The sequence below is a fragment of the Stegostoma tigrinum genome, chromosome 1 (assembly GCF_030684315.1).
Source record: "Stegostoma tigrinum isolate sSteTig4 chromosome 1, sSteTig4.hap1, whole genome shotgun sequence".
NCBI lineage: Eukaryota > Metazoa > Chordata > Chondrichthyes > Orectolobiformes > Stegostomatidae > Stegostoma > Stegostoma tigrinum.
In genome coordinates, this window is record NC_081354.1 from 97,271,173 (window position 1) to 97,289,264 (window position 18,092).

An 18,092-nucleotide genomic window follows, 5' to 3' on the forward strand; every position below is an offset into this window, starting at 1 on the left:
TCCAGGCCAGGTCAGAGTGTGGCTTGGAGGTGAGCTTTCAGATGATGGTGTTCCCATGTGTCTGCTGCCCTTGTCCTTCTAGATAGTGATGTTCATGGGTTTGGAATGTGTCTGGGTCTTGATGGACTTCCTCTCAGGCAGTTAAGAGGCTGTGAGATAGTTGATGCACTGGTTTTAATTTTCCAAAAGTCCTTTGGTTTGGGAAGGTTGCATAAAGTTGGAAAATAGTCAGGTCACTCCTCTATTCAAAAAGGGAAGCTAGGGGTTGGGAGGAAGCAGAAAATTACAGGCTCCTAGACCTAAGGAGATGCATTCAAGAATATTAAACAAAGCAACTACAGAGGTAGTTGATACACTCTAATGCGCTTCCAAGAATCCTGAGATTCTAGAAAAATTTGAGGGAATTGAAAAATTCCCAACGTAACATCCTTATTCTCCTTTTGAAAAAGAAGGATGCAAAGTGACATGTCATCTTGGCCACCATTACTGATACTTTGCAGATTGATTTATTGAGTTTAAATTCCACTGTATGCCAGGGTGGGTTTTGAACTCTTCTGTCCAGGGCATTAGCCTGGGCCTCTGGATAAATAACACAGTAACAGTACCACTAGGTCACTGTCTGTCCACATTGGTCCTTTAATTCCCAGTACTGCTTTCATGCTGTGGCCAAATTGTCTTTCCCATCTGGATGGATGTGGTAGCATTGTGGTAATGAAAAAAAAATGCATTGTGAAATTGTACAGAGAAAACTTAATCTACTTTTTACGGGTAGTGTTGGCAAACATGTCAACCACAGACGTGAAGAAAGACTGGCAAAATGTCTTATATTGCTGATGGACCTAGAAACATCGAATACAAACTGACCCCTTAGCTTACCACCAGACTCGGGTAGATTCAAGATGGGTGCATCAAAATGTGTTGATTAACCATGGAAGTGAAGGGTCATGAGGCAAACAGAAAAGTGGAGTTGAGGCCAAAGCTGGATTAGCCATTTGAGTAAAAGCAAAATACTGCAGATGCTAGAAATTTGAACCAAGCCCGCAGAATGTTGAAGAAACTCAGCAGAACTCGCAGCATCTGTGGAGAGAAATAAAGTTAACATTTCCTCAGAACCTGAAGAAAAGTCAAACTGAGCTGGAAATGGTAACTGTATCTCTTCACACATGCTGCCAGACCTGCAGAGTTTCTCCAGAATTCGCTGTTTGTGTATGATCTTAGTGAACGGTGGATCAGGTTCGAGGCCAAATGACCTATTCTTGATCCTAAGTCCTATGACTTTATATTTGGATTGTAGGGATGGGGTGTTTTAGAATCTTGCCTTTTCAAAATTGATAGCTAGAAACTGATATGAACAGATTTACAATTTTATACTCGTATCAAATCCTCCCACCTTGGTTACCATTTCTAATGCACCCTGTTTTACATGCCAATTTTCCAAATTGTCCATTCATTAATAATTGTACCATATGGAGACACCCTATTCTACAAGCTGGAAACTATGTTGTAGCAAAGCAGAGGAGAGAAACCAGTTGGAAATCATAATCTAATCCAGCAGAGTCAACATAGCTCCATGAAACGGAAATTGTGTTTTACTGATTTATTAGAGATTTTCAAGGAACTCTCAACTAGAGTGCACAGAGGGGAGTCAGCAGTTGTATTTAGAATTCCAGAAGGCATTCGACAAGGTACCTTACGAAAGGTTAATTCATAAGAGCCCACTGTGTTAGAGGTAGTAGATTAGCATGGACAGAGAATTGACTTGCGAGCAGGCAACAGTGAGTGAAAATAAGAGGTTCTTATTTAGGTTGGCAACTTTTAACCAGTGGGGTTCCACAGGGATCAGTGATGGAATGCAACTGTTTGCAATATATATTAATAACTTGGAGGAAAGAAGTGAATGTACTTTGGCTAAATTTGCATACAATACTAAAATATTTGGAAAAAGCCATGTTGCAAGAGGGATACATACAATTTTCAGAGAGATACTGACGGCTAAGTACGTGGCCAAAAGTTGACAAATGGAGTATAATGTGGAAAAATGTCACGTTCATTTTGAAACAGAGGACAAAAGAACTTAAGTAACTTTTGTCTTAAGTCTTTAAGTTCTTTAAGTGGAGAAAACTAGATGCAACAGGTGATCAGAAAGGCTAATGGGTCATTGACGCTTATTTCAAAGGGTTTGTGTACAGAAATCTTACAGCAACTCTGAGGTGCTGGTGAGGCCATATCTGCAGTATTGTCCCCTTATTAAAGAAAAATATTGTTTCCTTGGAGGCACTTCAGAGAAGGTTCACTAGGATGGTCCCAGCCATAGAGGAATTGTCTTATGAGAAAAGGCTGAACAGGTTGGGACTCTACTCACTGGAGTTCAGAAGAATGAGGGGTGATCTCATTGAAGCATATAGGATTCGTAAGGGGCTTGAGGATAAATGCTGAGAGGATGTTTCTCCTCTTGGGATAGTCTAGGACCAGCGGGCACAGTTTTAGAATAAAGAAATGAAGAGGAATTTCTTCTCTTAGATTGTAAGTCTTTGGAACTTCTTGCCACAGGGAGCTGTGGGGGAAGAAGCCTTGAGTATATTTCAGTTCGAGATTGATTCCTCTATTGATCATGAATCTAATGTTGCAGGGAAAGTGCAGGAAAGTGCCTCTGAGTGATGTCAGATCAGCTATGATCCCTGTTGACTTGCAGAGCAGGCTCGGGGGCTGAACAGTCTACTCCTGCTATTTCTTATGGTCTTAACCTTGGCTCAAGAAACCTCCCTTCGTCATGGAAACATTTGTCCTTGCTGCCCAATGACGTGGCTGTAGGATTGCCCTACTGTGATTCCTGGTGACGCGCACCCACCCCCTCCAGCACGACAAATCTCAGCAGATGTGTCGTCCAAGTTTTTAAAAACTTTCAACGATAACGATGGATTTTGGGAATTGATTGCCTCATGTTATAATTTTCAAACATGATTGTTTATTGCTAAGTTCTAATTTCTTTTCTATGATAACTCATTTTGCTAGGAAGCACTTAATGCTTTACAAGTTTTCCAAAAAAAAGTTCTCAGCATCTATCTCCTTCCTTGAAGTCACTTCTTAAAACAAACACTCTGACCAATTTTGTGGTTATAGGTCTGATGTGTTGATTTTTGCTTAGTCCTTAAAATGACTCGCCATGACTTCTTGTTTTATGCTTAGAAAACTACAGCATAGGTAGAGTTTTGATATGATACAGTAATTAATTTCTAGGTTTCTTCCTTAAATTCAGTAAGAAATATTGGCCAGTAAGTAAGAGCATAAAGTTTTGTCCACAAGAATGCACCCTTTCCTGCAGATACTTCTGATTTGGAGAACAGGTTGAAATTACATTTTTCCTCAATTTATAATCCCTAAAAACTGCTTTGGCCAGTCCTCCAACACACATGTGCCAAACTAAGTCCCATTATTTTGCAGATGTTTGTTTCACCAGTGAAGAGACTTCCCAATTCAACATTATATTGTTGATTTTAATTCTCAGCTTTGTACCAAAGTCCTGATTTAGGAATCAAAATCATTTGAAATGATTAATGTTTTTATAATGAAGTATTTAATCATTTTTACAGGTGTACCCCGGCAACATCGTGGTGAAATATGGAAAGTTCTAGCTGAGCAACACCAGCTGAGATATCGTTTACCTGTAAAACAACAACCAAAGGATACTCCATATGAAGAACTGTTAAAGCAGTTAACATCTCACCAGCATGCAATACTTATTGATCTGGGTAAGTGTCCACTTCATTCACAGTTCCTGGCAGTTTTTGAAATGAAATGTATACAATCAGTACTAAGTAACCTTCCCTCACTTCTAACTGCATCTGGTTATTTACATAGGTTTAAAGATTTGCGTCTATTTCATTTGCAATATTGTAGACCTAGACATGACCTACCAGAGGTGAACAGTGAAAAGGTTAGATTGCATGTCCATTGTTCAAGAGGTGGAAGACCAGAGTTCGTTTATATGGGTCAATTTTTCTTTTCCCAGAGGGTAGGGAATGTTTGGGATGCTTTACCATTTTGTGTGATATGTGTTGACTCTCAACATGTATTTAACTGGGAGTTTGACTGGTTCTGGGACAGAGATTGTGTCAGTTCAAAGGTAAGTAAATAACAGTAGCTTATGCATTAGCAATATGATCAGATGGACTGGTTTTTATTGCTTTTAGAACTCAGAGAGCCTTTTCTAAAAAAAAGTTTTTTTTCTTTATTGGTCTTGTCTTGTGTTCTTTTCTAAGAGATGATATGGCTACAGAGAGGGCAAAGTCCTCAGTCATGATGAACCAAGCCGTCAGACTTGGGTGAGGCTCAATGGACATTTTTGTATCCAGCTCTACACCTTGTTATCTCAATGGACATTTGCTGCCCATCAATTTTCATGTTTTCATGCTCAGTAAAGAGAAACAATGCTTTTTAAAAAAGCCTTTGGCTCTCTTTGAGACTGGTGAATGGTTTTGGATCTCCATGGAGTGGAAGACCAGAGCTGCCCATTTTCTCTTCACATTTATTGGTCATGGTTGACTTTACTAATGAGTGAACTGTACGTTAGGATTAGCTTTATATTGGTAAAGCAAAGAATTAGCATGTGCCCAGTAAGACACCTTACATATTTTTTCCAGATTATTCTTGAGTACCGCACTACTGACAAAATACAGGTTGAGTAATGAGAATGTTCTGTTCGACTGAGGAATGAAGTACCTGTTTAATAGAACCCTTACAGATGCAAATACGTTTTCTCATATCAGTTACAAGGCTTGAAACTCAGGAGTTAGAATAGCACTCCTAAGAGAAAATGTGTAGGCTAATTGGTTTGCTGATAAAATGAAATGCTAATCAAAAAATGATTGATGTTTGACTGATATTAAGACAAGCTGCCAGTCTTCACTATAACCATTGTTATAAAGTAGGAAAACTAAGGAGTTTAATTGAAGGCCAAGATGTTTTATAACTTCTACAGCCTGAGGAAATGAAAACCAAGTTGAAACCTTGTGTGATTAGAAATGAAATTACAATGTGGAGCAAAGTTTGCTAATTTTTGAATTCCTACACAAATGTATTTGCATCAAACGTCATGTTTTGGCTCACACAATTTATCACTCCACATCAATTAATGGAGCGTGCAAGGACAGAGCCTGTGTCAAATGTGACGCCTAAGGCTGTACTACAAAAGATGTACCAAATGTATCAGGGAATTCCTCAACCTCTGAAGTGCATGTTCTGTTAATTCATTGCATTGTTCCTATAGAAACGTGTACAGTTATTGTGTGTTAGTGGCAAATCTAGTTTCAGATGTTAAGTATGCTATCAGCCTGTGGAGAATCTGGAGTAAAATGTACAGTAAGCACACTGTCATGTTGTCATGTGGATTTTCTGCTCAGAAGGTTTTTGCAACAGGAACATTGCTAAATGAGGCTACTGATGTAGATTTGCATGCTGATAGTTACTAAAATGAGTATCCAGATAATGTGGTGGGCAGAAAGGAATAAATAAATTTGAAGCAAAAATATACTAATCTGCCATGCCAGCAGACGTTTTAGTTTCTTAGTGAAGTTGACAATGCTGATGTTCAATGCTCGTTTGTATTTTTTTAGTTTATTGATTTTTGTTTAATTAGTATTTGAAGCAATGGAAGTGTAAATACAGCAAGTACAATGATTGGTATCAGGAAAGTGTGATTGAACCTATGGTGTGTGGCAATGAATGAATTCATCGCAGTGCCACATAATAGGATGTGGTTCATGCTGATGGTTCACCCCTTGGTGAAATCGTAGTCGCAGTTGTCGCTCTTATGAGGAAGTTAGAACTGGAGGGCAGGTGCTTCCCCACAGCAAGGAAAAAATAAAGGGTGGGGTCAAAATGGGGCTTCTCTTATCTTGACAGTGCCTGATGAAGGACCCACCCAAAATCTGTGTTTTTTTCCCTCTGCCATTCAGCTGCTTTGTCTTGATAATTTTCTGTTATTTTCAGAAACTACTGACTTTTTCTCTGAAAAGAGATTTCAGAGATGCTAGTTTTATGAAGAGATGATTTTCTAGTTGGGAAGTTCAGAAATCAGTGGGAGAAATAGGAAACGTGCATTAGTGAAGGAAGCTGCTCAGACTATTGTGTCCATGACACAGAAACATCCAACTTAATCTGCCCTTCCTGCATTTGTTTCGGCAGACCCACAAGTTATAACTCTTCTAACAGACCTCCAAATACTTTTTAAAGGTGCTAGGAGTTTCTACTTCTACTACCTTTTTAGCTTAACGAATACCAGATTCCTGCCTCCCTCTGAAAACATGTCCTTGTCTCCCCTCTAATCCTTCTACCAATTATTTTAAATCTATGACTCTTGGTGTTTGATGTTTCTGTTGTGGTTATCAATATTCACCCTGCATTCTTCTCCTGTTCCAATGACAATGATGTCAGCGTATCAACCCTTACACTTTGTTTGCGTTTTCAATATTACAACATCCTTGAAAATCTCTTTTGTATCCTCCACAGCAGTTACATCTTTCCTACAATGCAGTGACCAGAACTATATGCTGCATTCCAACTGTTCCAACATAGCTTCCCTACTCATTTGTTCTATTCCTTGGCTATTTTTTGTTTTATTCACTCGGTGTACATCAGTGTTGGTGGCTGGTTTGTTCATTGCCCATCCCTTTTTAAAAAAAGGAGAGCATATTCATATCGCTTACTGACGACTTCAGTATTTGAGTGTGGCAACAGGCTGTTCGGCCCAACAAGTCCACACCAACCCTCAAAGCATCCCACCCAGACCGTTTTCCCCTATAACCCACCTAATCTACACATCCCTGAACACTACAGCCAATTTAACATGGCCAAACCACCTAGCCTGTACATCTTTGGACTGTGGGAGGAAACCGGAGCACCCGGAAGAAACCCCCACAGACACTGGGAGAACGTACAAACTCCTCACAGACAGTCGTCCAAGGGTGGAATCAAACCTGGGACCCTGGTGCTGTGAGCTACCATGCCTTAATAGAGAATAGTGTGTTGGGTGTGTGTATATCTGGAAATACATAAGATCATGCACTATGGCAGGAAGAATAGAGGAGCTGGATATTATTTAATGGTGAAAGACTGCAGAAGGTGATAGCACGGAGGGATCTGGGAGTCCTCGTTCATGAATCACCAAAAACAAGCATCCAGAGGCAGTGCGGAGCTGGTTCATTAGATTAATGGAGAGCCTGTCCTATGTGTAGACGCTGAGTAGGTTTGCCCTGTATCCATTGGAGTTTTGAAGAATGTGAAGTGACCTTATTGATACAAACACAACCTTAGGGGACTTGACAGGGTAGATGTGGCAAGCTTTCTGCTTCTAAGAGTCAAGAACCGTAGGGCAGAGTCTCAGAATAAGCAGTCACACATTTAAGGCAGAGATGAGGAGGGATTTCTTCTCTGAGAACAGTGAATCTATGGAATTCTTTACCACAGAGGGCAGTTGAGGCAGAGTCATCAAATATATTCAAGAGAATCAAGGCATACAAGGAAAAGGCAGAAAAGTGGAGCGGTGAATTGCTAGATCAACCATGGTCTCACTGAACATTGAAGCGGAATTGATGGGCAAAGAGTCTTACTTCTGCTCTTGGAGGTATTAAGAACTGCTGATGATGGAGTCAGCGTGGATCTCCTCTGATGCTGCCTGGCCTGCTGCCTCCTCCAGCTCCCCACTGTGTTATCTCTGACTTCAGCATCGGCAGTTCTTACTATCTCTGAGTGAGCTATAAACCCACTGCAAAGCCTTTCTGAAGAAGGGTCCCGACCCGAAAAGTCAGCTTTCCTGCTGCTCTGATGCTGCCTGACCTGCTGTGCTCCTCCAGCTCCACATTGTGTTATCTCTACTTCTGCTGTTGTGGTCTTTAGGACCTGACGGTATACTTTCCAATATTCCTTTTATACTACTTACTTAGAAATTTCAAAAAGACTGTGCATCTTGTAGATGCTACCCAAATGTATTGGTGATGGAGGGAGTGAATGTTTAAGGAGGTGGCTGAGTTGCAAATGAAAGGAACTGCTTTATTCTGAGGTGTATTAGTCCCCTTGAGTTCTGTTGGACCAAGACTCAAACGAGCCAGGGATAGGGTGAATTGAGCCTTGCAAACGTTGGGCTGTCAAGAAGTTACTCGCCACAGAATTCCTAGCTTCTGACCTATCTGTACTTGCATGACTGGCCCAGTTCAATTTGTGTTGATAATGATGCATTCAGCAATGATAATGCCACTGAATATAAAAGTGAATGTGATAAGCTGTCTGATTTGAAAGGTGCACATTGTCTGTTACTTGCCATTTATCAAGCCAAGCCTAAATATTACTCAGCTTTGTGTATGTTGACAGGCAGTGCTTGGAAATCAGAAGCTGTATTCACCCCTTGTTCGCTCTTCCTGGTCTGGTGGCAACAATAACTTCTATACAGAATGGATAGGGTTAGGAATTGCTCTGCCTGGAAACCATGAGAGGTCAGCTTCATGTCACTCTTTACTCCTCCACCCTCCTGTCCTGGCGCCGCGCTTGACTGGCTGTATCCCAGTGTACATGCCTTTCTGTGGATTTTCTGGACCAGAGTTTAAGATTTTGCTACAAATGTTGGCAACATTGGCCCTAACTACAAATCCTTCCTCAATCTTTGCCAAATACAGGAAACCTGAGTCAGCATTTTCCAATGCACTGCTGTTCCTGGCAGGATTTAATGTTAATGTTGAAGGCCTGCATCAAAAAGTGCTGGGGAAGAAAACCCACACAATGTCCCTACTGCTAGATAGGAATGCGAGGCTGTCAAAAATTAATAATTCAACAACTTTGTTAATGCATCCTCTGGTGGAGAAGAGCTGTTTCCAGTTTCTATTCGACTCTCTTGCCAAACTGCTCAGTGTGAAGAGCTGGCCCAACTTTCAGCTCTCTCCATTTCAGACAAGGATGTGATTCTGGCTGCTGTTCCTCTTGAGTATCACATGGGTACGGCCTGTGGAATTCATCAGTACTGTTCTATTACTTATTAAAAGCAAAAGTTCAATTTCAGTAGAATTACAAAGTGCACCTTATATTCTCATTCCTCAGTACTCCGATACAGTGCTGCATATGAAAGTATGCTGATTTATGCCAGTCCCTACGCTGCATGCTGCCATAGAAACAGGGTCAAACTGTGGGCATGCAATGGGAGGAGTGTACAGCTCCAGTTCCCTGACCTGTAACTTGAGCCAAACCAGCATACTTGGCTGAGCTTCATAGGTGATTGTTCCATGACTACTTTTCAAAAGGAATTGTTCTAATTTACTGCTGGACAGTCCAAACTTTGCTTTGTAACACTTACAGAAACCCATTTTGGTTCATGGCATGGAACACCTAACTAACAGGTCAAAGGTGCTCCTGCCATAAATCTCTTCCTCAATATTTATCATCAAGATTGTTAAAATTAGCAGTTTCATTTACGTTGGACAATCCATGTTGATGAGAGATTTTAACGTTCCTCAGAAACTCATCCAAAAAGACTGATACGTAACTCATTGCTAAACTTTGTGATTAACAAGACAACAATGCTACAAATGACATTTTTGTCTGTGTTTGCTTTGTACATATTAGATAGATGTGAGGTGTGGCATTTTGGAAAGGCAAATCAGAGCTCAACTTATAAGCTTAATGTTAAAGTCCTGGGGAGTTTTGCCAAACAAAAAGACTTCGGAGCACATGGTTATAGTTCCTTGAAGGTCGAGTCACAGGTGGTCGGGATAGTGTTGAATGCGTTTGGCACTCTTGCCTTTATTGGTCAGTGCATTGAGTATTGGAGTTGGGAGGCAATGTGGCTGTAGAGGGCATTGGTTAGGCTGCATTTGGAATAGTGTTCAATTCTGGTCTCCCTGCTCTAGGGAGAAAGTTATAAAACTTGAAAGGATTCAGAAAAGATTTACAAGGATGTCGCCAGGGTTGGTGGGTTTGAGCTATAGGGAGAGGCTGAATAGGCTGGGGCTACTTTCCCTGGAGCATTGTCGGCTGAGGGGTGACCTTACAAAGGTTTATAAAATCATGAGGGGAGTGGGTAGGGTGAATAGCCATGGCGTCTTCCCAGGATAGGAGAGTACAGAACTAGAGAGCATATGTTTGAGGTAAGAGGGGAAAGATTTAAAAGGGGTTTAAGGGGCACAGTTTTCATGCGGAGGGTAGTGCTTATGTGGAATGAGTGGTGGAGGCTGTTACAGTTACACCATTTGAAAGCCATCCAGATGGGTATATGAATAGAAAGGTTTTGGAGAGATATAAGTCAAATGTTGGCAAATGGGGCTAGATTAATTTAGGGTGCCTGGTCAACATGGACGAGTTGGACTGAAGGGTCTGTTTCCATGCTGTACAACTGTGTACCCTTGTGTATTTCCTTAAGATTGCAAACCAATGATGATATGGATAGAAAAGTGGAGTAGTATCCATATGAAGATTGCTGAATGCTGTAGTGTGGAGGGATCTGGGTGCCCTTGTACACAAATTTTAGTATGCGGGTAGAGCAAATAATTAGGCAGACCAGTTGGTGGCCGTTATTGCAGGGGGGCTTGCCATATAAAAATAAGGAAGTCCTGCTGCTACTGTGTAGTCATTGGTGAGACCTTACCTAGAGGAACGCTAAGCAGTTTTGATCTCCTGACGTATTGGAAGCAGTTCATGGAAGGATTACTAGGCTGATTCCTGGAATGAAGAAATTTTCTTGAGGTACCATTGTGTCTATGCTTACTGGAGCATAGAATAGTGGATGGTGATCTTAATAACCCTTAGAAGATTCTGAGGAGCTGACCAGGTTGATTTCTGGGTGGATATTTTCCCTTATGGGGACACAAAATAAAATATCTCCAACATAAAGCAGAGATGCATATATGTGTTGGGAGCAGGAATAGGCTGTTTGGCCCTTCAGACCAGTTCTGCCTTTCAGTAAGATCATGGCTGATCTGATTATTCCATGTTATCACCAACCTACACTAACGTTTCACTCATTCTTATCAAAATCAATCTTCCTCTGCCCTTAAGATATTCAAAGGCTTCCATTTCTGGAAAGACGGCAGGAGTAGAGTTCCAAAGGTTCACAACCACGGGAGGAAAAGAATTCTCATCTCTCCCCTAAGTTGGGAAACCTTATTTCTACACAGTGATCCCTAATTCTAAGTTAGAAAACTTCATTACCCCATCCGTCCTGTCAGGGTCTTTTATGTTTCATTCAAGCTGCCTGTTACTCTTCTAACAGATACAAGCCTAGCCTATCCAAATTTTCCATCTAAGACGTACCATTGGTTCCAAGTGTTAGTTCAGTAAACCTTCTCTGAACTGTTTCCAATGCGTTAACATCCTTCCTTAAATAAACAGGCCAATACTGTACACAGTCCTCTGGAAGTGGTTTCACAAATGTCATGCACAATTAAAGCATTGCTGTGAAATTGCCAGCTGCAGCTGCATATTCACCTTTTGCGATTCATTCACAAGCGCACCCACATCCACCAAACATCTGTGCTGTACAATCTCTAACTGTTTAGCTAATATGAAATGAGGAAGTTATTCCCTTAGCTCATTTTCTCTTTGGAATTCTCTTCCATAGAATTGAGTTGAGCCTTGTTTGTTGAAGATATCCCAAGCTGAGTTAGGCAAGTTTTTGATCGTCATGGGAGACACAGAAGAAGGTGGAAATGGAGCCACAGACAGGTCTACCGTGATCTTGATGGGTACTATAAGAAAGATCCTAGGGCTAGAAAAACCTGAACTGCTCAAATAAAATGTGGGCACTGGAATGGCAGGCAAAGAGGTTAAGATCGCACATGATGGAAGTGCATGTGGTTTGGGCACGACTAATAGTGAAAAGTGTAACTGGTGGAAACTGTAGCCAGGGGATTTCCGTCACTGTCATTTTCAGGAGTATTTGGAGTATTTAAACTAATCAAACACGGTTGTAAAGAAAGTTAGGTATTCTATTATCAATGACTTTATTTTAGTAAGCAATCTGCTTGCATTGCCAACCTTTCAGATGGGAATGCAAAAGTCTTTTTATGCTGTTAATATTTTGGCCTAGTGTTATGAATTGTCACTAACAAGTATTTGTTTATAATTCTCTAGTCGTTAAATAATGCAGGGTGTAACATTGACCGCAGGTCGCTTTTAGATTGGAGCCTGTGGTTTTATGTAGAACAGCAACTCAGTCTTTGCACAACATGCAAAGAATTTGATATCTTAGTTGGCATTAGAATTTCCTTGTCAAATCTAATGAACTGACCTATATACTGAATGTCAAAGTTATTTGATCTGTGTGCTTTAAATGGAGAAGTCATATCCTATTGTAAAATTTATACTTGTTAGTCTTTGTACGTGTTATCACCTCCCATCTCTTTGCCCAATCTCTAACATCCCCCAACTTTGAATTTCCACGAGGGTGGGATCTTGATTTTCTGATACGCTTTTGGGAGATTGTCAAATGTTTGGAGAATTGGTATAAATTGCCACTTCTAACCTTTTTATGCCATTTCTAAAAGGTTATGCGGATCTCCAACAGAGGTTTCAGTACCATGAGATTGTAAGGGGGAGGTGGTGGAGTGCTGGTCATGTCACTACCTCCATAATGCTGTCTTGGGGTTTGAATCCATTAGAAGATGCTGACATGTGAATTCAACATCGATAAAATCAGTACCCATTGTGTCACATCTTCTCAGCATCTTTAGCATGTTTTGGCAATATTATCCCTCATTGTTCACAACTCAAATGTGTGCAGGCCCAAACTATTCAACCTTTCCTCATCGGACAACTGCTTCTTTCCAGGAATCAGCCTAAAGAATGGTCTCTCAACTGCCTCCTAGTAGGTAAACCCCTTCCAAAACAAGACCAAAACAGTAAACAGGATTCTAGGATAACAGTGTGGAGCTGGAAGAACACAGTAGGCCAGGCAGCATCAGGGAAGTAGGAAAGTTGACTTTTCGGATTGGGACCTTTCTTCAGAAAACAGGATTCTAGGTGCGGTCTCCCCATCACCTTGTGAAACAGTTTAAGGCATATGTCCCATTTACCTGTCCAATTAACTCATTTTTATGTCCATGTTCACTTTGTGTTTCATGTACAAGAACACCCAAACCTGTTTGTACCACAGGATTCCTACACTGACTGTGGTTACCATGAAGGACTGCCAATCTCAAACTCCCCCCTTGCCTGAGGTGTTCTCACCCTCATGTTAAAGTAGTCACCTTCCTAATGAGAGAGCAGCCCTATGGTCCCATAACACTATAGCGACAATAGTGACTTTACTTCTACTTTTACTCCTGTATCCACAGTGGTCATTACATCCCCAAAGAACTCTAATGGATGCACCAAGTGCTTTCTCGCTATTACCTACTGCTTGTTTATATTTTGATTTTCGAAATGTTCAACTAGTGCCTATTTAATAATGGATTGCATCATGTAGTCAAGGCTGCTTATTGTGAATGCCAACATTAGATGGTGCAGTGCCTTATCTGGAGGAACACAGGTTTATGGTCCATGACATTGCAAAGTGGCGCAATGACAGTTGCCAGGAATCTCACCTGTGCCTGCTGTTGGAAATTGTTTTCTGGAACCATGCAGCCTAGTCTTCCACCCAACCAAAAACTCACCGATTTGTAGATCTGACAAACCAGCACCCCCAGCACTTCCACTGCTGGGCATTTCCCCAGGACAGGGATTTCCCCTCGCCTGCGGTCTGTCCTGAGCCCACCTCCTGCAGTGGGCATCCCTACATGGGTTGACACCATTGTGGACAGAATGCAAAGACCTCAGCAACAGAAATGTCAACACTCCCTGGCATCTGTCATGGCCAGCTAATGTTAGCACCTCCTTCAACAAATGTGGGAGAATGTGCGGAGGGATGGAATTGTGGGAGATATAGCAGTTTGGATCGGAAATTGGCTTGCTGAAAGAAGACAGAGGGTGGTAGTTGATGGGAAATGTTCATCCTGGAGACCAGTTACTAGTGGTGTACTGCAAGGGTCGGTGTTGGGTCCACTGCTGTTTGTCATTTTTATAAATGACCTGGATGAGGGCGTAGAAGGATGGGTTAGTAAATTTGCAGATGACACTAAGGTTGGTGGAGTTGTGGATAGTGACGAAGGATGCTGTAGGTTGCAGAGAGACATAGATAAGCTGCAGAGCTGGGCTGAGAGGTGGCAAATGGAGTTTAATGCGGACAAGTGTGAGGTGATGCTCTTTGGTAGGAGTAACCGGAATGCAAAGTACTGGGCTAATGGTAAGATTCTTAGCAGTATAGATGAGCAGAGAGATCTCGGTGTCCGTGTACACAGATCCTTGAAAGTTGCCACCCAGGTTGACAGGGCTGTTGAGAAGGCATACAGTGTTTTAGCTTTTATTAATAGAGGGATCGAGTTCCGGAACCAAGAGGTTATGGTGAAGCTGTACAAAACTGGTGCAGCCGCACTTGGAGTATTGCGTACAGTTCTGGTCGCTGTGTTATAAGAAGGATGTGGAAGCTTTGGAAAGGGCGCAGAGGAGATTTACTAGGATGTTGCATGGTATGGAGGGAAGGTCTTACGAGGAAAGGCTGAGGGACTGGAGGCTGTTTTCATTAGAGAGAAGAAGGTTGAGAGGTGACTTAATTGAAACATATAAAGTAATCAGAGGGTTAGATAGGGTGGATAGAGAGAGCCTTTTTCCTAGGATGGTGATGGCGAGCACGAGGGGGGCATAGCTTTAAATTGAGAGGTGAAAGATATAGGACAGATGTCAGAGGTAGTTTCTTTACTCGGAGAGTAGTAAGGGAATGGAATGCTTTGCCTGCAACAGTAGTAGATTCGGCAACTTATGTACATTTTAAGTCGTCATTGGATAAGCATATGGACGTATGTGGAATAGTGTAGGTTAGATGCGCTTCAGATCGGTATGACAGGTCGGCACAACATAGAGGGCCGAAGGGCCTGTACTGTGCTGTAATGGTCTATGTTCTATGAGAAGGTGGGTTGGGGACAGGGAAGTGTGCAGGATCCACATAATCAAACCAGGGGATTTGTTAGCTTTTCATCCCAAAAATGTTCCAAATTAATTTTCTTTAATGATAATGTTTTTACATTCAGGTCATCTTCTGTCTTGGTGACTTCTAGCATTAAGACAGGTTACAAAGTACTTGTTTAAAGTTTATTTCCCAGTCCCTTACCGTGCCTTTGCATACATTTGTGGAAATTTTACTCAGTAAAGTAAAAAGAAATATAAAAACAATCTTTTATTTTAGTCAGCTTTTGTTCGTTTTTAAACTTTTCTCAACTTCTGGCCTCCATCCAAGTCATGTTAGCCTGGGCAGTCCTGCATGCCTTTTAATTTGATGCTATCTCTAACGTAATCAGCCATGGATGGTCGGCATCCTCATTGAGTCTTCCTTTCTAATTAAGATCTGCATTTGTTGAGAATTATGAAATAACTCCTTAAATGCCTGCCACTACTTTCTGCTGACTTTAATCTCTTTTTTGAGTCCACTTCATATCTATCTAATTGCCTTTATATAAATTTAAGTCATTTATTTAACCCAGCCTTCTTGCCCTTGAACTGAATGTGCAATTCCTATATGTTTCGATCACTCATGATGAAATATTTTACTATGGAATTGTAAAGTAATCCTACCTGATTACAGATAACCAAGACTAAAAGTAGCCTGTACCCTGTAGCTCTATTGGTTCCACAATTTTTTGTTCTAAGAGAACAATACTAAGTGCACTATATCGACCTTTCCTTAAGACTACCTTTACCAATCGGGTTATTCCAATCTGTATGATTACAGCCACTGATTATATATTTCTCATCTAACCTATTTGCTGGTACACTGTTGTTTTTATCCCTGCCTGTTGCACCTTGACTATCATTGCGTATGTCACTACCCTGAACAATTGAAGCACTAAAGTGTTATGGCACAGAAGGGGACATTTGGCCCATCATATCTGAGCCAGCTGTTTGTTTGAATGTCACTTCCTGGTGCCAATATCCAGCTTTGTCACATTTACTTGCACGTTATTTTAATGAAATAATTGTTCATTGCCCTCTTGAATGCCTGAACTGAATCTGCCTCCACTACATTTCCATGCGATGCATTCCATACTGTAACAACTCATTGTGTGAAAATGTTTTGTCTCACTTCTCTTTTTTTTTCTTTTTCCAAATCACTTCAGGTCTTTGCCCTCTCGTTCTTGTTCTTTTTCTGGTTGCAAACAGTTTCTCTCTATCTACTCCACCCAGCCTAGTCATAGTTTTGAATGCTGCTATCAGAACATCATCATCAGTCTCCTTCCGTCCAAAGAGAACAGTCCTAACAACACCAATCTAGCCTCATAATTGAAGTCCCTTATCCCGGGAACAAGTCTTGTGAATCGCACCTGCGCTGTCCCAAGTGCATTCACATTCTTGCCTAGACCTTTCTTTTCAAATTTTGAATGTTTTTCTCTTCAGTTGAATCCATACTATTTAATTTAAACCCTAATATAATTCATTATTTGTGCCTTGGTTTGGTGATTTTTGAAATGTCTGATACTTGTTATTTAGCATGTTTAAACCAGTGCTCCTGTTCTCGAGAGCGTGTTTCCGGGAATAGCAAATGGCCTTAGTGGGTTGTATCTGTTTCCTTCTCAAAGCGGTTATAAGTTTCTTGTCTATCGCTGTGCTGTGACTCTGAAAGTTGGTAGACACATTCTCAAAGCTGCTGGAAATCTTGTTGAATGTGCACTTAGCCAGGCTTAAAAAAAACAAGATCCATTCTGCTTCAAGCTGAAAGGGATGATTCATCTCAACATCTGATAATTCAGAAGCTTACAATTTTACAATGCCTAATCTATAACTAGATTGTAAAAGATGTGCAGTCAGCTTCAGTTGCCAATCAAAATAGATAATTCTATGATGATTATAAAAGGCTGGGGCCTAAAGTATTGGACACAATTACGTTACCACCCTCTTTTCTAAGGCAAACAAAGATCATTTGCTGTTTTTTTTGGTTTAAAAAGAACCTGCATCCTTTGCATTTGTTGTTTGTTTTAAATTCTTTGATGTACCTTAAAATAGTCTTTTGTTTTCTAAATTACCCTTACATTGTTTCAAAATTCCAAACTCTTCATTTTTCGCTAAAGTACCAATTTCCACCAATAAACCTTTATTGTGAAAAATTCTTTTATTATTCAATGATAAAAGTTCACCCATACATTAAAATAGTATTTGGAAGTTCACTCCGTCCAGAAAATGGAAATCCAAATTTGATTATCCAGCCTTAATCATTCTGAAGCTAATATATTTCACCCTTTCACAGCAGCAGGTAGCTCCTTAAAGGTAAGAAAATGTGAGGCTGGATGAACACAGCAGGCCAAGCAGCATCTCAGGAGCACAAAAGCTGACGTTTCGGGCCTAGACCCTTCATCAGATGAAGGGTCTAGGCCCGAAACGTCAGCTTTTGTGCTCCTGAGATGCTGCTTGGCCTGCTGTGTTCATTCAGCCTCACATTTTATTATCTTGGATTCTCCAGCATCTGCAGTTCCCATTATCTCAGCTCCTTAAAGGGACAGAACGGTATAATCTTTCAGTCGGTATTCATTTCACTGCAACTCTCTTTTTATCTGGGTTAGTTATAATATAGGTGTTGCCTTGGCCCCGGAGGATCATATGGCTGCTCTCTCGTTGGAGAGCGACACTGGTGATGAGTTTAACTTTAAGCTAACTACAACTCAAGGGGCAGTATTCAGAAGTCAGGAAGTTCACGATGACCTCAGCCAGTGCGGAAGTTGTATCCATGCTACAGTAACACCCCAACATCAATTACTTCCCACAACTTGAATTTGCACGTTATTAAATTGACAGAGGCACACTCAATAATCACATCCACACTTTCATCGCCCCACTCTCAAAGTGCAGGAGAAATCTCCAGATCATGAGCTGTGGTGGGCAAATCAAAGTTCAAATTCATTCAAAATCTCCAATATAAAACAAATACATGTTAAATCACATCTAATAACCAAGAAAAGCATAGACCTCCAAATGGGGGCAGCACGGTGGCTCAGTGTTTAGCACTTCTACCTCACAGTGCCAGGGACCTGGGTTTA

At 41.0% G+C, this 18,092-nt stretch overlaps 1 protein-coding gene across 4 annotated transcripts in view; it reads left to right on the top strand.

The window, feature by feature from the left end:
* tbc1d1 (TBC1 (tre-2/USP6, BUB2, cdc16) domain family, member 1) overlaps positions 1–18,092 on the top strand; it is a 260,206-nt gene that overhangs the window by 219,296 nt on the left and 22,818 nt on the right. For all 4 annotated transcript variants that reach the window (XM_048535085.2, XM_048535091.2, XM_048535100.2 and 1 more), the window contains one exon: positions 3,591–3,749. In XM_048535085.2, the coding sequence (XP_048391042.1) occupies positions 3,591–3,749 (159 nt within the window). The remainder of the gene's footprint in view (positions 1–3,590; positions 3,750–18,092) is intronic.